Below are 25,902 nucleotides of genomic sequence, written 5' to 3'. Positions count from 1 at the left end.
TTGAGAGGGGAGAAACTGAACTTGAATTTACAAAACTTGCAGTATCAGAAACAAAGATTCAACACCAATCTCAAGCCTGCCTAATCAGTAGTGAGCTTGTCCCTCAACTGCGAGGCCAAGGGATCCAGACCCGTAAAATTCTATGCCGCTATTGTCTTTTAAGCTTCTACACATAATAAAAAGAAAAAAGAAAAAGAAAGAAATATTTTAACTGTCTTGTTGATACACAGAGAGAGGGAGGGAGGGAGGGAGGGAGGGAGAGGGAGAGAATGTAACATAGGTTTCAAGCACATTCTCAAGTCTTTGAATATTTGCTCACGTATGCCTGCACAGACAAACAAAAAGGTAGAAATTTCATCAAAAGAGCAGTCAAAATTGCAAATAGTTGCTTCTTATCTAGGATGAATAGAAAGCGGGTAAAAAAAGAAAAGAAAAAAGAAAAGAAATGATGCATTCACCTGTACAAGTTTGGTAAGCTTGGTTTTGGAATGCGACAGGTAAAGGTCTACCTTCTCTTGTGTCTGAGGGATTTGAGGGGGCTGTATTGCACCAGTAACTTTATCAACAACTTTCTTCACTATGGTTTTGTGCGCTTCCCTACTCAAGTGGCCTTCCTTCCAAGCCGGTTTTAGGAGCTCCTTAACAAACTCAACGAGCGCAAATTTGAACAACCTCATCCCCTTCTCATCTTTGCTTCTCTTACCCTCTTCATCAGCCTCACAGTCTGCATCCATGTCCTTCGAATGGCCCGTTTGCTGTTCCTTCTCGCTTTCACCGGTTTGCTGTGCCTTCTCACTTTGCCCAGTCTGCCATTCCTTCTCGCTTTGCCTCATGTGTTGTTCCTTCTCACTTTGGCCCATTTTCTGTTCCTTCTCACTTTGGCCTGTTTGCTGTTCACCAACACTCTTAGCCCTAGGATCCCGACTCTTAAGCTCTCGATTCTGATGCAGATTCTCCTCCAAACTACCACCACTCCTGTGACGATCACCATCATTGGGCCTGCCAGTAGCAGGTGGGGCCAAAGTCAACACAGATGCTTGTGATTCTTCAACAGCAGTCTGTTCATGGGGATTTAGTGGGAAACCTGGAGGCCGATCATTGATGTCCAGCTTTACAGGCTCTATGCTATCACATATGGGATCATACTGCTTTTGGGACCAAGACACTTGATTAGGCTGAACATGAGCTGCTGTCTGTGCAAGAGGATTTGCAGAGTTAGGATGAGGATAGGGGAGAGACGGCACCACTCCGGTGGCACTGAGATGATTTAGAGAGGCATATAGCCCATTTCCAAGTATCTGTGCTAGGGATGCTGAAAGATTCGTCAATTGAGGAACCTGCTTGCTGATTGCTGCATTTGGGGCGGTCGGAGTTCCAGAAGTTACCGGTGACATATTTGCATCTGCTAGATCGGGTTTCTTGTTTAAAAGAGGCTGAGGGATTGTCTGCTGGCTCAGACCATTTGGGTTGAAGTTCTGTTCATTTCGAATTGGAGGGACAATTTGTTGATTCTGCCCATTTGAGTTTAAGCTTTGCATATTTGGGGGTGGAAAGCCTATCTGTTGACTCTGCGTATTTGGGTTAAAGCTCTGAACAACAGATGGAGTGGGTATTTGTTGCCTCTGTCCATTCTGACCAGGATACTGTTGAATATGCGCATTTTCAGATGCAACCACTTGCATCATGCCAGTCAGAACATGTTGTTGTTGGCCTGAAACTTGTTGAGTTAGATTCTGTTTGCAGGTGGGTAAAATGGTCTCAGTGACAACTTTCGGTGAAATTTCATGTTTCATGTCTTCTTTAGGATTTTGAGATTGCAGATCTTCAGGATTACATCGTGACTCTTCCATACCCCATCCAACACCATCCTTGCTCCGCTGAGAGGAATTAGATGTGTTTTTGCCAGGTGCTTTGTCACTCCATTTTGGACCATCCCAAGATCGACTCTCAGATGCGCTCACCCCTGCACCATTATTGTCATTCCTCCGCTGAGGGGAACTGTGTGCATGTCGGGCATCTGGTCTTTCACTCCATTTTGGGCCATCCCATGATCGATTCTCACTAACCAATTCATGACTAAACTTATCACCGCGAGACCTTCCTTCAGGGCTATCAACCACTGGAGCATTATGAGAGAACTTGCAGTTTTCTCCACTGCGGCAATGACCTCCAGCAAAGTACTTGCAAGGAATATCACTATTCCGGCGGGTTTCATGCCTCCAATCACGTCCAAAGGAGTCGTCAGGCTCTCTCATGTCATGGGGCCTTTCTCTTTTCCCTGCTTTTGACGACCACTCATTGTATCCATCAGCAGAAGCACTATCATGGACAAATCTGCATGCTGACCCTCTGTGGCATCTGCCTTTCAAAAAATTGTTGCAGAGTTCGGATGATCTGGTGCTCCTCTGCGATTCATGCTTCTCAGGATGTCCATCATAGCGACTCCCGTGCACATCATAATGCTTCCCTTGCTCATGTGAATCAGTAAACGCTTCATCACTGGCATGCCCTGGAGACCCTCCCTCCTCTTGTCTACTTGCCCGGTTTTCTGCAGACCCCCCACCATACCTCCGATCATCATGATCATGCACATCCTGATGAAGAAACCTGCATTGACTTCCCCTTCTGCATCTTCCCACTGCAAAATTCCTACATGGTGCTGTTGAACCTCCGGTTCTACTTCTACTCCGGTCCTTCCATCCATCTGTCTCATGCTTAAAACCATGAGAAGGGCTCCTGCTTCTAGTCCTGCATATCATATCCAAAAACATCACATGAAGGCTAGGGAACTAGCGAGGAGATGCCTGTATTTGCATAAGAAAATTGTAATTTCCACCCCCTATGGGGGTAATTTGCTGATAGTAAAAAAAAATTTCTCCAGTGCTTGTAAGCATCACCGAAGGGACCAAACTATTCTTGCAGGGATGGAACAATCAAAATGTTGAGGGTAGAAATATCATTCATTTCAATTAATAATCACAAGAATGAGCATAGATACTTGGGTTTCATGACAGTAAATGAGAGTATAGAAAAATAATTAAAGAAAAATCATACAAATGCATGAGCAGTTAAAATGTAAATTGGTCAGACAGCAACAAACCTGCGTGACCTGCTCCACCCACTCTTTGGAGATGGACTCCGACTCCGTCGCCTCCAAGCATCAGGATCCAGAGGTATACTCTTACCCCAGCTCCGATCTCCACAATCCATCCTTGTGGTTGGCATAATCTCCTCGCCATCCCTGTTGACATCGCCACCTTTTCCTTCATCCTTGTTTCCAGGCATATTTTCCCATTTTGACCATCCAGAAAATTCTTTTGACATAGTATTATTGTCAGCTTCAATGCCAGGCCACTTTGGGACATCACTACCAGCACCCTTGGAAGATTCCCACACTGAATCAGTTTCTTTATCCTGACAAGATTCACCTGCTTCCCCAGGTTGAGTGTGATCTTGTACGATTTCAGCTGCTAAATCCCATTTAGAAGTCTGTTTCCCCTCATCTTCAATCATCGTATTTTCTTCTAAAGAAGTGGACTCCATGATTGCTAAGCTTCCAACGGCCCAAAATACGTAACGCTAAGAAGAGCCCACAATTAAAATGTAAGCTCACTTCTTATAGAACTCTGCAAAAAATAAACCAGGCTAGTACTGAATGAGGTTTAAGGATAAAAATTAAGCTGCAAAGATATTCTTTGTAACCAATGTTGTCAAAATCGTTATTGTATCGCAAATCGTGGTAGGGATTGAATCATATTGAATCGCAAATCGTATCGTAAATTGTAAGATTTTTACAATTTTATTAAAATTTTGAAAAAAAAATAACAAAAAAATTTAAAAAAAAAAAATAACTCATCAATCTTCCTCTTGCCATCAATGTGCACCAAGTAACACCATGTCATGGTAGTGTTAAAGGATTATTATTCCTTCATTTTTTTTATTTTTTAGTCTTCCAAGAAATTTCCCTTAAAAAAACATACAAGGGTCCTTTAATAATTTATGTTCTTATTACCTTTCTTGAATGTAGAATCACTTTGGAAAAGCGGCCTTTGATATTGTAGACTGATGAAAAAAGATATTTGGATTTCTAAACATCATTCCATAATACATACAAGTCAACATGATCGTAACCATCCATTAAAACATTACAGGTAAGCCATACATCAATTTGGCGTTTCGACGAGCTAAGAAGTAAGAAATCACCAAAAAAAAAAAAAAAAAAAAAAAAAAAAAAAGAAAAGAAGAGAGAGAGAGAGAGAGAAAAAGAAAAGAAAAGCGACATGATTTAACGTTGAAGAGAATATATATCATTTAATCTCTTATAAAGGACAAATAAAATAATTTAACTTTTCTAACCGATTCTTAAAGCCTGCACCAATTTATAAACATAAAACGAAAGTCAAGTGAAGCTTAAAATAGAAGAGAACAAGTATAATTTGAATCCTAAATCATAGGATTCATATAAAAAGGGATTCAAGCTTGGGATTCAAATCGTTTTGCCTAAGATTCAACTAAAATCGTAAATCATAGGATTTTGACAACATGGTCTGTAACTGTTAATTACATGATCTTCCAACAAAGGGAACCAACGCCAATTCTCACGTACCAAGCAAATTATTCTCATCTAAGAGCAACGAAGAGAAGAAGAGAACAATGCATCATGAAGGGTAGTCAATGGGATGGGCTAGCCTGTCAGGCTACGGATCCCAACCCACCACAGGCTGAGCCTGGGTCTAAAGTTTAGGCCCACAGGTTGGGCTCGTGCCTGACTTTTAGGCCTAACAAATAACTGGACCGGACTCGGTCCTAGAATTAACAACACCCCCTGGGGCCCAGCCCAAATGCAAATCTGGGTTCATTATGACTGCCATCAACTAGGTATATGCCTAATTTTCAGACACGAAGGCCTGATCCCGGCCTAAAATTCAGGCTCCATGAAAAAATAGCAAGACTTGGCCTGACTCAAGACAAGCCCAATGTCGGCCTGGTGGCAGGCCTAATATGAGTTACAATGTGACATCTGTCTTATATATATATATATATATATATATATATATATATATAAAGTAATAACGTGCATCATCCAATCAGTTGCATCCAGATTAATGGTTGCGAAAGAACCACAATACAGTTTATGATATGCAGTAGAGAGAGAGAGAGAGAGAGAGAGAGAAGCCACGCTTAACACCACAATCACCCCGAGAAAGGGGGGTGGGTGGGTGGGGGGGAGTTTGCACATTAACCACCGGCTAAGAATTACAAATAGCAGTTCCATGGAAGTTTCTTCAGTTTCTTAAACCGACCCCGTACATCATGATCGAGTAAAGATCAACTGTTTGAAAGAGAATAGCTTATAAAGGTATTCAATATACAAATGCCTGAAAGCACTGTTTGACGGTTGTTTAGCACGATTGAAGATTTTTCTTCTCTGTTTTTTTTTTCTTCTTTGGGTGGTTGGGGTGGGGCGAGATCACAAAATTTATTAGAACCAAGCAGAAGGATTACAAGGCATCATCCAAGGCATAAGGGTAAGAAACTTCCCAAGAATCCCTCAAAAAAAAAAAAAAATTTTTTAAAAAAAACAAGGAGAAGAAGATTCACCCCAAAGACCATAGTCACACAAACCCAATCTTATTGCAAAATGTGTAGCCTTAAGGAAAACCACATCAGAATGGCATGATTGATTGCAGAAGATGTGGTCACTCATGACAAACTGCCCAGAGCACTACAAGCAAGGATAGTGCCAAACATCTGATCTCATGTTGTTACCCCTGCCGCACCCGTTCCAGGCTCTCATGACTCATGAGCTCCCCCATATATTGAGGCATCACCAACTCCACCTCAAGAAGAGAAAATTCTCCACCAAATTTGTTGGACAAAGGAAACGCGAATAAACAAATGATTCAGAGTCTCCCTGTCCTTAAGACACATAATGCACCCAATTCATTATGGGTAAATCCTCTCTTCCTAAGTTCATCAGTCACAACCTGAGAGCACCATGTTTCTTTCCAGTTATCATGCAAAAGCAATGACCCGAGCGGCACTAACTTCCATACAGGAAGAATGGGATCTAGAGAGTAGAGAGCTTGAAATACAGTCCCAACGAAGACCAAATAAAGGATTTGACTAAAAACCAGCCTGACCTATTTCATTCCATGCCTAACAATCCAGATCAGTCAACACAAACCCAAATTTCTGGATAAGAGCCATACGGTTCCTCAGTTTCTTGCGGAATGCCTGGCCCCAAGCCACACTCTCCCCCACCATGGGCACGTATTGGGAAATGGTGATCTCTCCCTCCTCCACAAGTCCGAATAACCTGGAGAATGCCAAATTACGAGGACACTGCCCGCATCTATCCGTCTAGAACCGAATCCTAAAGCCCTTCCTCAACCTAAAGAAAACCTCTCTTATGAAGAGACCTTCCGAGGGGAGAAGGTAAGCGGAAATGAATCCAAAGCAGGGGAAGAGTTGTCATCGATGGAGGGAAGATGGGTGTGGAAGAAGATATAGGTAGATGGGCCAATAGGGAGTGGTGAGAGTTCACTCGGGCATGGTGGGGAAATTTTGGAAGGCTCTCCAATGGAGTCTAGTGGTGATGGTGAAGGAAGGAGCTTCGGATGCAAATTTAGGAGAGTGGCTAGCCTCTTGTTGCGGTTTAGAGGAAGAAGACAAGCCCCTCAAGCCCGACCGAGGTATGGTTCTCTCTCAGGCCATCTAAAAATCTAGACAAAGTCATCCTTGTCAGGGCATTGTTCAAGGAAAGGCTGGTGGTTTCCATCTATAAGAGGGCAAGAAGGTCAGCATTTGGGTTAGATGATGTCCAGGTTCAGCTGTACAAGTTACGGCCGAAGCTTTGGTACATGGAAGCTTGCATGGCGGTGGGATCCTGCATCAAGGAGGTGGTTGCTGTCAACCCAGTGACAGAAGCTTTGAAGGAGTTGACGGTGGCCAAGATCTATGTGAGTGGTGAGGAGGTTTATATTAGAGTGGTGAGAGAAGAGATAGGGAGTAAGAAGGGAAGGCCGGGGGCTTACTAAAGGGTGATGCAGACCAGGCAGGTGGAAATCAACAACAGAGTACATGCTTGATACTTCGGTAGAATACCAAATGTGGGCTCTCCTATCACTATTAGTGATGTGGTAGTAGGTGGAGCACAATGGGCACAACACATACCCGGACAAGTGTCTAGGGTGGTCGGGATGGTTGTGGAGGTCTCATGAAAATTAATAAATGAGCCATTGGATAGCTGATTGCCAACGAGCCTGCCACATTGCCTTGGTGGCTCTCAGTTTGGAGGAGACGAGCAGGTGGCCTGGGTCACTTGTGGGGATGCGACTGATGGGCAGGGGGTAGGTGGAGTAAGAGGGTTGGATCAAGGGCCACATATTGGTTCTGCTGATAGATTCAGGGGAGCAAAGGATGTGAATGGGGACAAGTGTGGGGATGAGATAGACTTGGGTAAGGAAGGTGAAGCTGTGGCGTCTCCATGTATCCAGGCCGGTGCTCGATACAAGAGACTTACACATGCGGATTCCCCCAAGTAGGTGGGTTCTCCAACTCAGTTCGCTCATGGACATACTCACTTATCCCCTCACATCACATGTGCGAGGAGAATCCCACTTATAGTTCAACAAACAAAGAATCTCAATCTCATTCTTTGTTTGTGGAAGCAGAAAGCAGTAAGGAGCTCAGAGAAGTGCAGGGTCTCCCCTCTCTTCCCTTGCTTCTCCCTTGGCCAGCTCCAAGAGTAGTCGATATCTTGTTTCGTCTAGTCTAGTGAAGAATGGCTCACACTCAGGTGGCAAATTGATGAGAGGGATATCAAGTGTTGAAGATTTCGTGAAGTATTGGCACAGTGGGCTGATGGGGAGGATCCGCCCAGGCGTAGGGACCTCCAAGCTAAGCACAAGAATCACACACAAAATGAAAAGGGACAATCTAGAATATTTATTCAATTCAAATGTCCCTTCATACTACTCATGCCAGACCCTTATATTAATTTTGAAATGTACATATAAGGAAGACTCATAATGTCATTAACAGTCAATGATTTATTACAAATATGGATATATATATATATATATATGGATAAGAATGCATTTAAGAATATTTGACTAATGGATTATTGCATAGCTAGGTTATTGATTTTGCTAGCTAGCTACCTAAGTAGGAGGCTGGGGCCTCCTTATTGATAGGCCAGTTGTTGGGCTTGGGCTTAATGGGTCTGGGCCTAGCCCATGGATTGTGGGCCCAATTTAGCCTGCATCAGTCCTCACCAGCTTGAAAGAATTTGACTCCAGCAAATTAATGGCCCGATATTGCTCATAGAGGTTATGATTCAGACATTGGAAGTCTGTAGTTGTGATCTATGTAGCATCGGATAGAAGTTATCATTGCCAACGGACAAGAAACTTCTGATAACCACCCTGACGTGGGGAAACAATCTAATTGTCAAGAACATCAGCAATCATGTTTGTAGGTGGCAAAGTAGTCGGAAGTGTGATGGCTTGTTCTTCGATACCGTCGTCAATATGGTGCCCATGATAGATGGAAAGATCTTCCACATTGAAAGTATGACCGATAGGTAAATCTGGTGGGAGATCTAAAACATAAGCATTGGCACTGATATTCTTTATGATTTTAAACGGTCCTGCATTACGAGGATGGAGCTTCTTCGAAGTACCAGTGGGCAACCATTCAAGACAAATACAGGCCATAACCATGTCGTCTTCCGAAATTCTACAAAAATAACTTGTATCTACATGTTGCTTATAACTTTCATTACTAGCAGCAATGTTGTGATGAACTTCGTCATGCACCTACTACATATGGTGGATGAAGTTATCGGCTTCTGCACTTGGTCTCAACTCTATAGGCAGAGGAACTAAATCGAATGGAAGATGCCTTCATATACCAGTTACTACTTCAAAAGGTGATATCCCTGTAACTATTGATTGAGTTATTATTGGTAAATCCAGCCATAGGTATTATTAGGTCCCATGTAGCTATATGATCGCAGACAAGACATCGTAATAACTTGCCCAAGCTACGGTTGATCACTTCCATTTGACCATCAGTCTGAGGATGGTAAGCACTAGAGAACTGAAGCTTGTTTTTTGTTGTTTCCCAAAGAGTTTCTCAAAAATAACTCATGAACTAGGTATCACGATCTGACACAATTGTCTTCAGATGCCCATGAAGACGAACCACCCCTCGAAAAAATAATTGGGCAATGTTAAAAGCATTTTTTGTATTCGAGCATGGTATGAAATGAGCCATATTTGAAAATCGGTTAACCACCACAAATACTGAATCAACTTTCCGAGCGATCTTTGGTAAACCCAAAACAAAGTCCATGCTGAGATCTTTCCACGGCGCATGCAAAATTAGCAGTGGTTGATACAATCTACTATTTTTCTTTTGGCCCTTAGCAAGCTAGCAAACCATGCATAAATGGTAGATCTTTACCGCATGTGATTTTAGACGAGGCTAGAATTATCTCTCTAAAGAGGCCTAGGGTCTTATAATAGCCCAAGTGACCACTACACCCACCGGCGTCTAACTCCCTCATAACATACTCGGAGATGGATGTATTGGGAAGGCAAAGTTGCATTTCTCGGAACAAATAGCCATCATGAATGCTAAAATGGGGGTGCTCCGCATGCCCTCCACTAAGAACGTCCGTATAAAGACGTCTGAAATCCTTGTCGTCAACAATACTGACATCGTATCTCTTCGAATCCCGAAATAGTGACCGACATTAATGACAACAAATGTACACGACGGCTCATTGCATCAGTAACCCGATTGTCCTTGCCAGCCTTGTGACGAATGATAAAAGAGAACTCCTTGAAGGTAAGCGCTTCACTTGACACGACAAGCACTCATCTTCTGATGAGAGCTTAAGTACTTGAGTGCTTCATTATCAGAATATACGACAAACTCCTTGTAAACCAAATAGAGATGCCAATACCATAGAGTTTGAACAACGGTATAAAACTCCAAGTCATAAGTGGAGTATCACTGCTTCGCATCGGAGAGCCTTTTGCTGAAGAAGACTATTGGATGGCCCTCCTGACTAAGAACTCCACTAATGTCGATGTTGGAAGCGTCGTAGCTCACCTCAAATACTTTCTCAAAATTCGGAAGGCGCAAAAACGGAGCTTCGATCACCTTACATTTGATCGTATCCAATGCTCTTGGTGCAGCACTTGTCCATCGAAACTCTCTATGTTTCATGCAATCGGTAATTGGAGCCACGATGTTGTTGAAGTTCAGCACAAATCATCTGTAAAAGTGGCAAGGCCATGGAAACTATGAACTTAAAAGATAGTGGTAGGTGTCAGCCAATCAACAATGGCTTTCGCCTTCGCGACATCCACATTTATATCTTGTGACGAGACAATGTACCCCAAAAGGATCGCAGATGTATTCATGAAGATACACTTTTTAAGGTTGATATATAAACACTCACAACGAAGAACTCGGAAGATAAGACCCAGGTGATTGAGGTGCTCCTTCCTCAACTTCCTGTAGATAAGAAGGTCATCAAAATAGACAATAACAAACTTACCAATAAAAAGGCGCATGAAAGTGTCGAACATGTTTGTGAGGCCGAATAGCATAATTAGCCACTCATACAGGCCATCATTCGTGTTTTAAATAGTAGTAGCGTGTTGTGTAGCGTTCAGCCCTCTGTAGCATGTAGCGTAAATAGCGTAGCCTATAGCGCGTAAGCTACACGATACTTTTATTTTTAAATTTAAATATAGAAAAAAAAAATGCTAGATAGATATAAAAATGCCTAAAAGATGCTTCATTTTTTTCAAGTATAAGCATATTCAAATAAGTTATTAAATATCATTTATCAAAAGTCAATCCACATATAAAGTCATATACCAAATCGAATAATTATCACATCAACAACTTTCTAAGGAAAACAACTTTAAATTTTATTCTATTTTTTAATCAAACCACTTTAATGAATAATGTCTAATTGAAACCACAAGTCACAACTCACAAGTATGAAAGGAAATAAAAATCCGATGGGTTAAGAGTATTAAGCACAATATAGATGTCATCTATACAAGTCAATACCCTTTTCCTTTTAAGTTTAGTTTTTATACGTTTTTAGCATGCGAGTTTCACACCAGCTTTAACAAAGAATCATCACCCTTTTAGTGAAAGTAAACAAAGAAGGGTTTGGTTTTAACTTCGTATTTTAAGTTTTTTTAAATATGAGTTCTACACCATTTTTAACAAACAAAACTAAAAATAAATGTTCTCATCACTCTTCAAAAATAAATAAAATAAAAATAAAAATACATTACAGCGTAGCGTACGCTATGAGCGCTATTTGAAACACTATAGTCTTCTATTCATCACTAGGTCAGATGTGAATCTAGTGGTATCCATTGCGAATATCAATCTTAGAAAAGATGCTAACACCTGACATTAAGCCCAGCATATCATCAAGCCGAGGAATGGGGAAGTTGTACTTCACTGTGATTTTATTAATAACTCAGTTGGCTACAGATGACCGCCAAGTTGCATCCTTCTTGGGGGTAAGCGAGGCCAATACAGCACATGGGCTAAGGCTCTCTCAAATGTAGCTCTTTTTAAACAACTCACAAACTTGACGATTCAACTCGACACGCCCAACAGAAATCATTAGGTATGCTGGTAAGTTAGGCAAAGATGCTTTGAGAACCAATTTTATAGTGTGTTGAATATCCCGCAACAAAGGCAACTCCTCAAGCAGATCATTGGGGACCAAATCTTAGAAGTCATGTAGCATAGACTTGACTTCATCGAGAATAGGCTCATCCCGGTTAGTAACAGGCTCATGCACCTATTTTGTGACTAGAACGAACATTACAACTTTCTCATCCTTACTCTTTTAATTGAACTTCTGCATGGTGAGAACACGGGATTTAGAAAGAGCAACCGATGTCGATGATGGGGATGTGGATGAAGGAGGTGACGTAGGCTGAAATGGAAGAGAGTGAATCCAATGACCTCACCACAACAATGTGTGCATGTTGGCCTCACCGTCGCTTTGTACCTTCTAATAAAAAAGCCAAGCTCGAATGAGAAGGATGTGGGTGACATTCACTGGAATTATGTCACACCAAATATCGTCCTCATATATGTCGATTTTAAAGGATACCAAACACCTTTGAGTCAGGGATGGCAATGTCACCGACTCACGCAACCTTATATGGTTTTAGATGTGACACAGGACAACTAACCACTTGCTATAAAAGCTCGAACTGATAAAGCGTGGCAAATCAATCCATTTATCTCATAGCCCTCGGCCAACCCCCCTCGTGGGCCCCACTTCACATGGGTCTCACCTCACATGGGCCGCCCACCCCAAGTGTGCCCCCACTTCACACAGGCCACCCCACTCAAGCCCGGCGTGAAAATGCCCCTGCATTAAGATGTCTTTTAGTTGGAAACTTTAGCCTATCAATCACCTCTTGAGATACGATGTTCATTGCATTGCCGCCATCAATGATCATATTACGTAACCTACCCTGACATGTAACTCAAGTACAAAAAACAATGGTCCATTGTCAGTCTTTTTATTCCTTAGTGGTGGTAAGGAGATGTATGACAAGAGTAGGGCCTTCAGCCTCAGCTTCAAATGCAATTTCAGCAAAAGGGTCCTCTAGTTGTGATGCTAGCTCTACATGGGTCGGTTCCATCTCGATGTGCTCATCGTAAGACTGAGGGTCATCCGGGTAGAAGGGCTCCTCATTACCGCACTAATGGAGATTCTTGCCTTACGGACACTCATTAGTAAAGTGTCTTATCTGTACGCAGCGACAACAATCAACACCCTACCCTGTCATTCTCACTTGAGAAGAGGATTAGGATCAAAACCCTGCCTTCTGGTGTTATGTCCCTACAGCGCTAGTTGTCTTTGGTATAAATTTTGTGGCGGAGGGTGTTACAAACGTTTTGGCTGCCTTACAAGCGAAGTATGCATTTGTGGGCGCAATTGAAAAGGGTAGGGTGACGGTTGGTAGCACTGTGGTGGAGTATGGTTAAAATGTGGATCCGAACCCATTCTCATAGAAGGTTCCCCAATTGGAGAACTAAAGTGTCGAAGTATATGTTGCCGCAACTATTGTTCAACTGAGCCTTCCGATAGACATCATCAACTGACTCAAAATCATAAATGACCATCTTGCACTAGTTTTATTGGTGCAATCCCACCTGATATTGGTTAGTTGTTATGCGGTCTGTCTCTACGAGTTTATAACAAACAAAAAAGCTTATTAAATTTCTCATTGTAGATTCCCTATTTGAACGCAAGGCGCTCCTAGAGAAGAGCATCCATGTAATTTGAAGACAAATACTTTCCAACTTTTCTCTCGTGTCAGCCCACCTGGTAGCAAAACGATCCATGATGAGATTGTGGTCATCAAGGGTTCACCACCAGATTCTTGTTGGGGCCTTTCAACTTGATCTTGACAAAAGCCACTCGTTAGACATCATCCATGTTGTACCATGCAAAATAATCTTCAAACATTGTAGCATAGTCGACAAGAACCTTAGCATCGAGACGACCCATGAAGTCTAGAACTTCAACCCTACTTTCTTGGTGATATTGTCTTTCTTGGGTGTCTCTATTGAGGTGTCATGGGCTATCTCTGTAAAAAGTCATTGCATGAAGTCATAAACACTCCCGAGGACAAGTACCATTTTGATTTACCAAAAGTTCTAGTTGAAACCCTTGTTGTGGATTTGATTCACCACCAGGATTTCCAATGGGATCAGCTTTCTCTACATGTTGTTCTCCGAGTAGTTGGTTCGCAAGGGTACCCTTGCGAATAACTCAGTGATGCAATTATCTCGATGTTGATCAGTAAGCCTCCATTGATATATGTTACCACTACGAGTAGACATTGTATCAAGAGATAACGTTAGAAAGTAATGGACAAAATATATGGGCGGTCTCTAGTTTAGAATAGAAGATTGTTAATGGCTGAGATTCTAGGCTTTAGTGGATTAAAATAAGGCTGGATTGGGACTGTTATTGGTTTGGGATTTCGGACCGTTGATATGTTGTGATGGGGGTTGGATGTGAACTGGAATAGGGTTCTTTTTTTTTGGGGGTTCGCGAGGGGGGGGGGGGGGGGGGGGTGATTTTTTTTTAATATTAATGGGCCGGACTAAAATGGGGTTGATTTTGGGGGTTTTATGGACCAGAATAGAGTTAGCTGATGGGGAGGATCCGTTGAAGTGTAGGCACCTCCAAGCTAAGCACAAGAATCACATACAAAGTACAAAAAGACAATTTAGAATTTTCATTCAATTTAAAGGTGCCTTCATACTACTCATGCCAGGCCTTACATAAGCTTTGAAACATACATATAAGGAAGACTCATAATGTCACTGACAACCAATTACTTATTATAAATATGAATAAGAAATAAAAGGAATAAGAATGCATTTAAGAATATTTAACTAACGGATTATTGCATAACTAGCTAATAGATTTTGCCAGCTAGCTACCTAAATAATAAGCTTGGGCCTCCTTATTTATGGGTTGGTTGTTGGACTTGGGCTTAATGGGTCTGGGTCTGGGCCTGGGCCTGGCCCATGGATTGTGGGCCCAAATTAACTCAAATCAAGCATGCCATGGCAATGATGCTTCATGAAGGTGGGACCCTAGAGGAGACAAGCAGTGAGGGAGGGGTGGAATGAAAGGTTAAGTTGGTGGGCCTCTGTCGGAGGCTGTAGATATCTCACCTCTTCAAGAGGTATGAAGCATTGAAGTTGGGTGTCAGGGTTGGTCTCCAAGCATGCGAAACCATCTTGGCCACTAAGAGAGATAGGGGTCATATTCCCACGACTCGAGGCATGAGGTTGGATCAAGGAAGTAATTGGCCACGTTGCCAGGATGGTAGGCATGTCATTCGGAGACTATGAAGAGGACTTTATAGCATTGTTCCAGCTCATGGAGGAAAGAGGAATCCAAAAATCCAGGCTAGTCATCAAGGGAAGGTCCAAAAGACCCCTAAAGGGAGGCAAGAGTCAGAAAGTCTTGGGTCTTCAATCAACTATGACACTGGGGCATCTTCTAGAGGCGAGAAGAAGAGTAAAGGGATATGGATGGTGCATTAATGAAGCTTCTAAGCTGGAATGTGTAGGGTTTAAGGTGCCAGGACAAAAGGCTTCAGATAAAAGATTTTGTACTCATTCCAAAGCTCATATAGATACGACGCAAGAGACAAAGCATCAATCAATCGACAAGAAGTTGGTTGTGTCCATTTAGGGTGGCAAGGAGAAGGATTGGGTGGTGCTTAATGTTATGGGAGTTGTAGGGTGTATCATGATATTCTGGGACTCTAAAAAGCAGTGGGGTGAAAGAAACCTCTCGACTTGGAAGCGTCGATATATGTTGTTGGGGGCCCAATTAACTCATTAAATTGGCATTCTCCAATATGCTGGTGTATCTTATGTCGCCCTTCGAATATCACAAGTGTTGAGGACATCACGTCACATACACCCTTACATACGAATCAAAGGAGGCGGGCCGCACCAATTTCCCTATAACTAGGCAAGTACCCGTGATTATGCTGAAGAACCCATGTGCATGTGCGGGCATCTAGAAGACCCCACACTGGGAAAATGCACATGGGTTGCTTTATAGAGTGATCTAGACCGTTGGATCGAAGGGACGTGAAAATCGGGTCATTGGATCGCATGAATCACATGATCGGGCCATTGATTGTTGATCGTCCACATCAATTTTAGACTTTATCATATTTTAGGATTTAGTTTTTAATTATTTTATATTTGGATACATTATTAGTGTTTTAGTTGCTTTTATTTAGATTAGGGCTATTTCGTTAAAATTCACAAAATGGGAATTTTTGTAATATTTGAAATTTCTTGGATCTATAAAAAGAGGAGGGCATGTGACCTCTCTCACATTGAATTTCGTGATTAGAGAGAGAGAGAGAGAGAGAGAGAGAGAGAGAAAAGCTCTTGCTTTCTTCTCTCATCTTCATGTGATTTGAAGATACTTCCATGCGATTTGGAAAGAAGATTGCTGCGAAGCTAATCTTCGTAACGGAGGTGCGAGGTCTCCATTTATCCCCACGCCATCTTTTCTTTTCTTCCCCATCCAGGTATTTCCTTTGGGTTCTTCATTCTCCCCATCACAAATCTTCATCTTCTCCCATACTTATCCACAATTTAAACCCTAACCAACCTAAACTCATCCTCCCACGCCACAGGTGTGACCGTACGACCACACGTGTGAATCTCACCTACCCCTTTTAGTTTCCCACCATCATTATATCAAAACCCCTTTCTTCTATCCCCGAAACCCTAAACCTAAACCTAAAATTCCCCATTTTCCTACTTTCCCAAATTACCGAATTCCTAATTTTCACCCTAGGTTGTATTAGGTTTCCTATTTTGAAATAGACTATACCCTATGTTAATCGGATGTCCCTACATCCATTAGATCCTAGTTTCTTTTTATTTAATAATCTTATGTTACAATGTTGGTAGCTTAAGTCAGGATTATGCATGATTTTCTTTTTTATTTTCAGGATATTTGTGATGAATATAGCGATGTCTGTGTTTTTTTGTTAAATATCTTAATTCGGTTATATGATCTCACATGTTACTTAGTTCATGCATCGATCCGGCATCAAAAAGTTTATATTATCAAGACTTTAGAAGTTAAGTGAGAGATTTCTTATAGCAATGGGTGGGGATTAAAAATAAGTTTCATCTCCTCAAATCGGATGAGGTTTGTGAGCTATTTTCTTAAGACGAAGCAGGGTTAAAAGTCTTGGAATCCATGAATTTGTCTTTGCTTGGAAAATAGCTTTGACAGTTCAGTATCAGGCAAGGAAGATTGTGGAGGGAAATCATCACAAGCATGGTGTGCGGGAGAGGGATTGGGAAGTGAAAAGATCTTCTTTGTACCAAGCTTCCCGTTTGTGGAAGGTGGTTGCTTCAGTGGATCATATATTTAAAAGAGGAACTTCCTTCTCCTTAGGAACATGCCCTTGCATTCATTTTTTAATGGATACTTGGATTGGAGATAAGGTGCTTCAATAAATCTTTCCTAGTGTGGCGCGTCGCCACAAATTGATTTATCTGTCCAAAAACATATGCTATCTAGTGTGTGGTGGTTTGATCATATGACCCCCTCCTTGCCGAAGGCATGTGATAGACGAGGAAATTTCTGAATTTTCAAATTTGATGGTCAGGCTAAAGAATGTAGTTCTTTTGTCCCAAGTAGAGGATTCAATGGTTTGGCAAGCTCATAGTTTAGGTCACTTCTCCGTTCGTTCCTTCTACAAGTTGATATGTGGTGAGCCTCGTATTCATCATTTTCCGTATCATTTATGGTTGTATGGCGCTCCTCCAAGGGTGGCGGCGTTTGTGTGGCTCGAGGGTAGAAAGAGAGTTCTAACCATTAATAATCTACTAAGAATATCCTTCATCCTCCCTAACAATTGATGTGTATAAAAGATGCAAAGTCCATTGATCACCTTTTCATTCATTTTATATTTGCCTAAAAGGTGTGGGACTATTTTATTAATGCTCTCCATACAGCATGGGTAATGCTAAAGTTGGTTACGGACTTGTTATGGGCTTGGCATGAAGGAGGGGTGGGAAAAGAGGGGAAAGCTTTATGGAGATGGCTCATTTTAATGGTGATTTAGTCCATTTTGGAGGGAGCGTAATAAGAGATGCTTTCGGAATGAGAGATCCTCACTTAAGGAGGTCATTAGGGAAATTAAATGTAATGTTTTGGTTTAGGCTTTTTATGTAAAGGTAGTCAATCCTACCAATCTCTCCTCTGTTTTTGAGTTGTAGAGGTGGGTTGTATCCTTTCATGCTTTTTGCGTGCTTCTAATAAAATCCAGTTGCCTCTTAAGAAAAGGAGTGGGATCTTCTCCATATCAATGTTGTTAAGGGTCTTGAGTTGTGACATCGGGGTTCAAATGGGTCTTCACACCAATCTATGGTCCGATCAGGCAACACAACGAAACATCATTCTAGGAGGAATTAACAGCTCTTTGTTGCAGGTGGCAGAACCCATGGTATCTAACTGGAGACTTCAGTGTAATCAAAATTACGTTTCAAAAATCGACCATTGTCCAATTATGTTGGAAGTGGACAAGGAGAATTGGGGTCCTAAACCGTTTAGATTCGAGCTAACGTGGATTCAAGTGGAAGGCTTCTTGGAGTTAGTGAAGGAGTGGTGGAACTCCTTTGAGGTGGAGGGTTTCACAGGGTTTAAATTATTTCAACAACTCAAAACTTTTAGAAGGCAAAATCAATGTTTGGAGGAAGTTGTTAGGTGAGAGGGAAGCTAAAATCGAGAACATCCTTCGGGATATTCTAGCCATCGATATGGAGGGTGGAGAGCTATTAGAAGAAGAGAGAGCCATGAGAGTCAAAAACTATACCATGATTACATGAACCACCTAAAGGAAGAGGAGATTTGTTAAATTTTTTAACCGAATTTTAGGAAAGAGGTCAGTTATTGTCAGAGTTGGGTGCTTCATTCATATCTATCATTCCGAAAGCCGAAGGTGTTAAATGCTTGTGGGATTTCAAGCCTATTAGTCTATTTGGGGGATGCTACAAGATCCTAGCTAAGATCTTGGCATTAAGATTCCATGCAATGTTAGAGAATGTCATATCTGAAGCCCAAGATGCATTTATTAGAGGGAAGCAAATGTTGGATAATACGTTACTTGCCATAAGTGTATTGTTTCATGGCACAAGGAAAAGAAAAAGGGTATCACATAAAAGCTAGGAATTGAGAAAGCTTATGACCACGTGAATTGGAGACTTCCTTAACTATATGCTGAGGAGTTGGGATGCAGGTCAAAATGGAGGAAATTAATCCAAGAATGTACTTGATCGGCCAAGTTCTTAGTGCTAGTCAATAAGTCTCCTAAAGGGTTTTTTTTTTCAGATGTCAAGAGGACTTAGGCAGGGGGACCACCTCTCTCCATTCCTAGTCATGGTGGTGGTCGAAGTGCTTAGCAAGAAGTTGGACAAAGGTCAATATATTGGCTAATTAGAGATTTTAGGGTGAAAAGTGTGGATTTCCACATTTCTCATTTTCAGTTTGTTGATGACACAATCATTTTTTGCGACACAGATGTAGAAATGGTGGATGAATTGAGGGAAATAGTGAGATGTTTCGAAGGTGGTGTCCGACTTAAAGGTTGGTATTCTCGAGAGTCAAATGTTGGGCATTGGCACAACTAACAAAGCAGTGGGCCGGCGGCCAAGTTGGCAGAGGTGTTTAGGCGTCGGACAGGGTCTCTTTCGTCGTCGTAACTCTTATCTCAAGCTCCCTCTATGCATTCGCAAGCTCGTAAGACACTTGTTGGATAAGGTAATTGAAATAGTAAAAAGAAAAAATAGCTATGTGAAAGAGGGACACGGATTGCGTCCTAGCCCCGCCCAGACGGTAATCCGTCCGGGCAGGGCTCTGCCCATCGCGATGTAAGTATTTTATCCACGCCGTTCATCGCTTCTATCATACCTTTTTAAGTTATCATCCTAAAAATGAGGCAGGTCCACAGCTCCAGTGGACCACACCCAAGGAAGCTACAGTGATAATGACAACCACCGTTGTAGCCTTTCTAAGGGCCACTATAATTTTTTTTTAGCATCCAACCTATTAACAAGTTCATGTAGACGTGAATGAAGTGAAAACACAAATATAAGCTTGATCCGAAGCTTCTCCAGCTCCCAAGAACTTTTTAATGGTGGACGTTCAATCCCCACTTTGTGGTCCATTGGAGTTGTGGACCTGCCTCATTTTTGGGATCATACCTTAAAATGATCTGAGAAAAGAGATGAACGATGTGGATAAAACATTTACATCACTGTCAACCCCACAGAGCCCTGCCCGGACGGATTACCGTCCGGGCAGGGGTAGGACGCAATCCGCGTCGATGGAAGAGTTGGCAACTCTCTTTCGGTGGCAGGCTCACATTGATTAACGCAACTATGTTGAATTTGTCGCTCTATCTTATGTATCTTTTCAAATGTTCATCGTCTGTGTTGAACAAATTAGAAAGATTGAGACAGGATTTTTTTGTGGCATGGAGCATAAGTGAAGCAAAAGTTTTATCTTTTCAGATGGAAAGAGGTGTGCAAGTCATACTAATGAAATGCATTTTAGGAAAATGACTGTGGAGGTTCAGCTCGAAAGAAGGGAGGGCATGGAGAAATGATGCAAGACATGAATATTAAATATGATGTGCGAGATTTCAGGCTTAAGATCACGTTAGCTCAGAAACAATTACAGAAATTCCATATCCCACATGAAAGTCCAAACATTCAATTAAGGAGAATCTATGCGGGTCCAGGCCTACACATGATAGGGATGGATCAATAAAAATTATGAACCAAACGATACTCATAGATAAGAAATTATCATCCACCCATGCATAGTAATCAGTCTCTAATCCAAGGGATTCAGAAATTCCAATTCGGGAAACCCTAGGGTAAGAAAAGGGGACATAAAATTGGAGATTTGAGTAATTTATGGTTAGGTTTAGGGATTTTGGGTGAAAGCGGAGTGAAAGAGAGAAGAGAGACGAACCAGAGAAATATCGCACGCGCGGACAACTACAATGGCCCAGACGCATGTGCGTGTGATCCCGACCGCACGTGTGTGGAACCTACTATTCAGAAAAAGGCCACCTTGGCCCTGGTCGGCCAGAGATGGACTCCAAAAGCCCCAAATCTCAGCTTGATCCGATGTATGATTTGTGTGTGGTGCTTCGCCGAAATTTCAACCCTCCTATAGGGCCAGATTCTGAAATTCTGATGTGAGGAGGAGAATTGTTGAAATGAATGATTGATTCGAAGTATAGATGGGGTGAGATGAGAAGAAGGGATGGTAAAAGGTGGGTAGTAAAGATAGCGATGGATGGAGGCAAATTGCAATAGATGTGGCTTCGCACCATGGTAGTTAACCCTTCGATGAAGGGAGAGCTTCGTACCCAATTAGGCTTCACAACTCAGAGAGTAGGAAAACGCATAATTTTATTAATCTTCAACGAATCAAAAGAACTACAAAGGGTGCCTATTTATAGGAAAACCTTATACCCAAAACTCACGTCATGTGCGCAACCTATCACTTGGCGATGAAGTAAACTAAAATAAAAACCAAACAAAGAAATCTAAAGCATTCATGATGTTCTAAATAATAACAATAAGCAAAACCTAAAATATGAAATCAATCCAACTAGTGGGCTACGATCATGAGACCCCCATGGTGGAGGCGTTTCTTGATTGTCGGGCCCACTCTTTTGAATCAAAACTTCGTCTCCTAACTAGGAGGCCCTCCTTGGACGTTGTCATCGATTCAGGTCGACGGTGGGGTCTGGCGTACGTGGGTAGGGGGCGGCATGCGTACGCGAGTGATGATGTCCCCATCAATTCTACCCGACTACAAAGATTTCACCACTGGCGAAATAAAACTCATAAACCGCTCCAGGATACCAGGATTAAGTCTCTAAAGCTCCTCCTCAGTGAGTCACGTGCTGTCTGAAGCTGGACGTGACCTCCATTTAACCAGGTACTTCTGAAACCCGCCGTCCGACGTTGAAACTATCTGATGGTCCAGGATATCCTCTATTTCTTCTCTGGGTGTGTGAAGGTTAGATATGGGAGGCAGAAGCTGTGAAGAAATGTCATGAAGAATATGTATGGGAGGTAAAGGCTGGAAAAATGGGTCGAGACCGGTAGGTATGGGAGGTAGAGGCTGAGAAAATGGGTCGGGACAGATAAGTATGGGATGTAGAGGCTGGAAAAATGAGTCAGGAAGGGTAGGTATGGGAGGTAGAGGCCAGAAAGAAAGGTCAGGAAGAATAGGTATAAGAGGTAAGGGTTGGGAAAATGGGTCGAGAAGGATCCATGGTTCAAAAGATAAATATGGGGAATCAGGATGGGTGGGCGAAGGGCCGGACAAAGTATCACTGGTCTCCTGAAAAGTAACTAAATCATCCACATTGAATGTGAAACTAATTCCCAAGGAAGGTGGAAAATCTACCTCATACACATTGAGACCGTTTCGTTTTATAATTTTGAAGAGTCCAGTGCTACGCGCGTGTAACTTACGAACAGCCCCCGGAGGGTACCGCTCGGGCCAAATGCGGACCATTACAGAGTCCCCAATATTGAATTCTTTAAAACGTTTATGTTGGTTTGCAAAAAATTTGTAATATTCATTACTAGTTGTGATCTTCTGCCTAATTCCTTGATGTCATGAATGAATGTGATGCGCAAAAGATTCTGCAGGCTCTAACACCCTATGGGACAATGACATAGGGACAAGATCAATAGGTTTCCTGGGTTTATAAACAGTAACGACTTCATAAGGACTGAGACCTGTGGACCTATCGACAGAACTATTAAACGCAAACTCGGCTTTAGGTATTATGGTGTCCCATGTTCTGGTGTGCTCTATATCCCTCCTAGGGGGAGACTCATCCGGTAGATCATCAGGAAAGACATCACATAACTCATCCATTACCGGAATGACCTCGGTGGATAACTCTACACTAGCCTCTGGTGTACTCTCTCCAGCCACAAGGCCGCACCCCTCAAAATAGTGGTCTTGATGTCTCTCATGGGGTGGGTGCACGAGTGCACACCTATAATTGATTCCTTGACCAACTCCATTCATTGGTCTATCCTTCAAGCCACCTGCTTGAGATTGGACATCTACCCCAATGGTGGGGTTTGCCTTGGCGATGGTCTTTAGTCGGATAATGCGTACATCAAGCTATTCAAAGCATTGGTCCATTTCCAAGCGCTTAATCATAAACTCCAACTTCTGAGACAGCTTGTTTAGTGACTCTTGCAATTGTTCCATGTTTAGTGTAGGATGCCAACCAAAATTCACCAATATAGTTGTCAAAATATAAGGATTTAAAAAAAAAAAATTTTAAAGAAACAACCTAGTTTCTAAAAACGAAAAAGGAAAGTTTTTTAAAACAAGTTAGGAAAGTTTCTATAAAAAAAAAAAAAAAAAGTAACCTAGTTTCTAAAAACGAAAAAGAAAGTTTCTAAAAACAAATTAGGAAAGTTTCTAAAGAAACAAATTAAGAAAGCTTCTAAAATAAAAAAACAAATTAGAAAAATTTCTAAAAAAAAACAACCAAGTTTCTAAAGAAAAAGAAAAAGGAAAGTTTCTAAAAATAGAAATTAAGTTTCTAAAAAAGAAAAAGGAATGTAAACTAGTTTCTTAAAAAAAAAAAAGGAAAGGAAATTAGTTTCTAAAAACAAATTAAGAAAGTTTTTAAAAACAGAAAAGGAAAGTTTCTAAACCTATAAATAGAAAACTAAGTTAATTTCTAAAATAATTCAAATAAAGGGATAACAGAAAATTTCAGCAGCTTATGTCAGGGTTTATGGACCTCTAAACAGCCATATATGATGAGAACTAATGCGTAATGGACATAAACAACCAAATCCTAAACATGTAATGAATTCCCCTACAAGAACCCTAGGCTTTGATACCAAATTTGATGCAAGACATGAAAATTTGATCACGTTAGCTCAGAAACAATTACACAAATTCCATATCCAACATGAAAGTCCAAACATTCAATTAAGGAGAATCTATGCGGGTCCAGGCCTACACATGATAGGGCTGGATTAATAAAAATTATGAACCAAACAATACTCATAGATAAGAAATAATCATCCACACATGCATAGTAATCAGTCCCTAATCCAAGGGATTCAGAAATTCCAATTCGGAGAACCCTAAGGTAAGAAAAGGAGCATAAAATTGGAGATTTGAGTAATTTATGGTTAGGTTTAGGGATTTTGGGTGAAAGCAAAGTGAAAGAGAGGAGAGAGACGAACCAGAGAAGTATCGCACGCGCGGACAACAACAATGGTCCAGACGCACGTGCGTGTGATCCCGGTCGCACGTGTGTGGGGCCCACTATTCAAAAAAAGGCCACCTTGGCCTTGGTCGACCAGAGATGGACTCCAAAACCCCCAAATCTCAGCTCGATCGGATGTACGGTTTGTGCGTGGTGCTTCGCCAATATTTCAGCCCTCCTGTAGGGCCAGATTCTAAAATTCTAATATGAGGAGGAAAATTGTTGCAATAGATGATTGATTCGAAGTGTAGATGATGGGGTGAGATGAGAAGAAAGGATGGTAGAAGATGGGTAGTAAAGATGGCGATGGATGGGGGCGAATTGGGACAGATATGGCTTCACATCACGGTAGTTAACCCTTCGATGAAAGGAGGGTTTCGCACCCAATTAGGCTTCACAACTCAGAGAGTAGGAAAACGCATAATTTTTATTAATCTTCAATGAATCAAAAGAACTACAAGGGGTGCCTATTTATAGGAAAACCTTATACCCCAAAACTCGCGCCATGTGCGCAACCTATTACTTGGCGATGAAGTAAACTAAAATAAAAACCAAACAAAGAAATCTAAAGCGTTCATGATGTTCTAAATAATAACAATAAGCAAAACTTAAAATATGAAATTAATCCGACTAGTGGGCTATGATCATGAGTTCCCATGGTGGGCTTTTCTTGATTGTCGGGCCCACTCTTTTGAATCAAAACTTCGTCTCCTAACTAGGAGGCCCTCCTTGGACATTGTCATCGATCCAGATCGACGGTAGGGTCCTCCTTCTGGCGTACGTGGGTAGGGGGCGGTGTGTGTGCGTGTGTGCGCGGTGATGTCCCCATCAAGAAAGGTGATTGCTGGTATATACAGTGTTCAAGGAGGAGGTTAGCGGTTGAAGGATTCATCTTCATATAGGGTTTCAAGGCTATCGAAGGTGTTATGTGGAATGGCAAATAAGTTTAAGGAGGGGCTCCATTTTTCCCACGGTGATGGACAGTGTTGTCAAAATCTTACAATTTACAATTTTTGTCGAATCTTAAGCAAAAGGATTTGAATGCCACCCCAAATTCCTTTTTACATAAATCTTATGATTCTATGATTTGAATCCGATGATTTACAATTCAAATTATATTCTCTTACATTTTAAGCTTCACTCGACATTCATTTTATGTTTTTAAATTGATAGGGGCTTTAGGAATTGTTTAGAAGAAACTTTTCAAAAAAAAAAAAATCGTTTAGAAAAGATTTTTTTTAGACAATAGGGTGTCCCCGCCCCTTTTTTTAAAGCGAGACTAATCCCTACAGATATACGAAATCACCCGCAAACCACGTGCATCAAGTAAATCACGAGGAGGGGAATCGAACTTGCGTCTATGGGGAGCAAACCCACGATGCTAGCCATTCACCCAAACCCCGAGCAGGTAAATTATTTTATTTTGTTATGTATAAGAGATTAAATGATATATAAAGGCTAAACGTTAAATCAGAGCTTCTTTAATGATTTCTTACTTCTTAACTAGTCGAAACACAAAATTGATGTATGACTTATCTGTATCTCTCAAAAATAAGGGGAAAAAAAAAAAAAAAAACAAATGTATGACCTATGAGGAATGTTTTTATGGATGGTTACAATCACGTTGACTTATATGTATTGTGGAATGATGGTTAGAAATCAAAATATCTTTTTTCGTCAATCTACATAATCAAATGTTGCTTTTCCAACGTGATTCTACACTCAAGAAGGTAACAATAACATAAATTATTAAATGATCCTTGTATGTTTTTTAAGGAAAATTTCTGGAAATAAAAATAAATGGAAAGATAAAAATCCTTTAACACTATCATGACATGGTATTACCTGGAGCATTTTGATAGAAAAAGGATAATTGACGAGTTTTTTTTTCTGATTTATTATATTTTTCATATTTTTTCAACTTTTTAAGAAAATCATAAAAAATTTCTTATGGTTTACAATATGATTTGTGATTCGATAC

The 25,902-nt window shown here is 41.3% G+C and overlaps 1 protein-coding gene across 2 annotated transcripts in view; it reads right to left on the bottom strand.

The window, feature by feature from the left end:
- The window catches only part of LOC131236513 (zinc finger CCCH domain-containing protein 55-like), a 32,190-nt gene continuing 6,288 nt past the window's right edge, over positions 1-25,902 (bottom strand). The window contains exons 2-4 of one of the 2 annotated variants that reach the window (XM_058233754.1): positions 3,101-3,548; positions 459-2,748; positions 1-325 (exon numbers count right to left, since the gene is read on the bottom strand). In XM_058233754.1, the coding sequence (XP_058089737.1) occupies positions 296-325; positions 459-2,748; positions 3,101-3,543 (2,763 nt within the window). In that variant the 5' untranslated portion in view covers positions 3,544-3,548 and the 3' untranslated portion in view covers positions 1-295. Of the gene's footprint in view, positions 326-458; positions 2,749-3,100; positions 3,813-25,902 lie in introns of those variants that run through there. The other variant, XM_058233753.1, reaches the window with a different exon arrangement.

The sequence above is a fragment of the Magnolia sinica genome, chromosome 2, assembly GCF_029962835.1.
Source record: "Magnolia sinica isolate HGM2019 chromosome 2, MsV1, whole genome shotgun sequence".
NCBI lineage: Eukaryota > Viridiplantae > Streptophyta > Magnoliopsida > Magnoliales > Magnoliaceae > Magnolia > Magnolia sinica.
The sequence above is the reverse complement of the archived record's forward strand: the minus strand, read 5'-3'. Positions and strand labels throughout refer to the sequence as shown.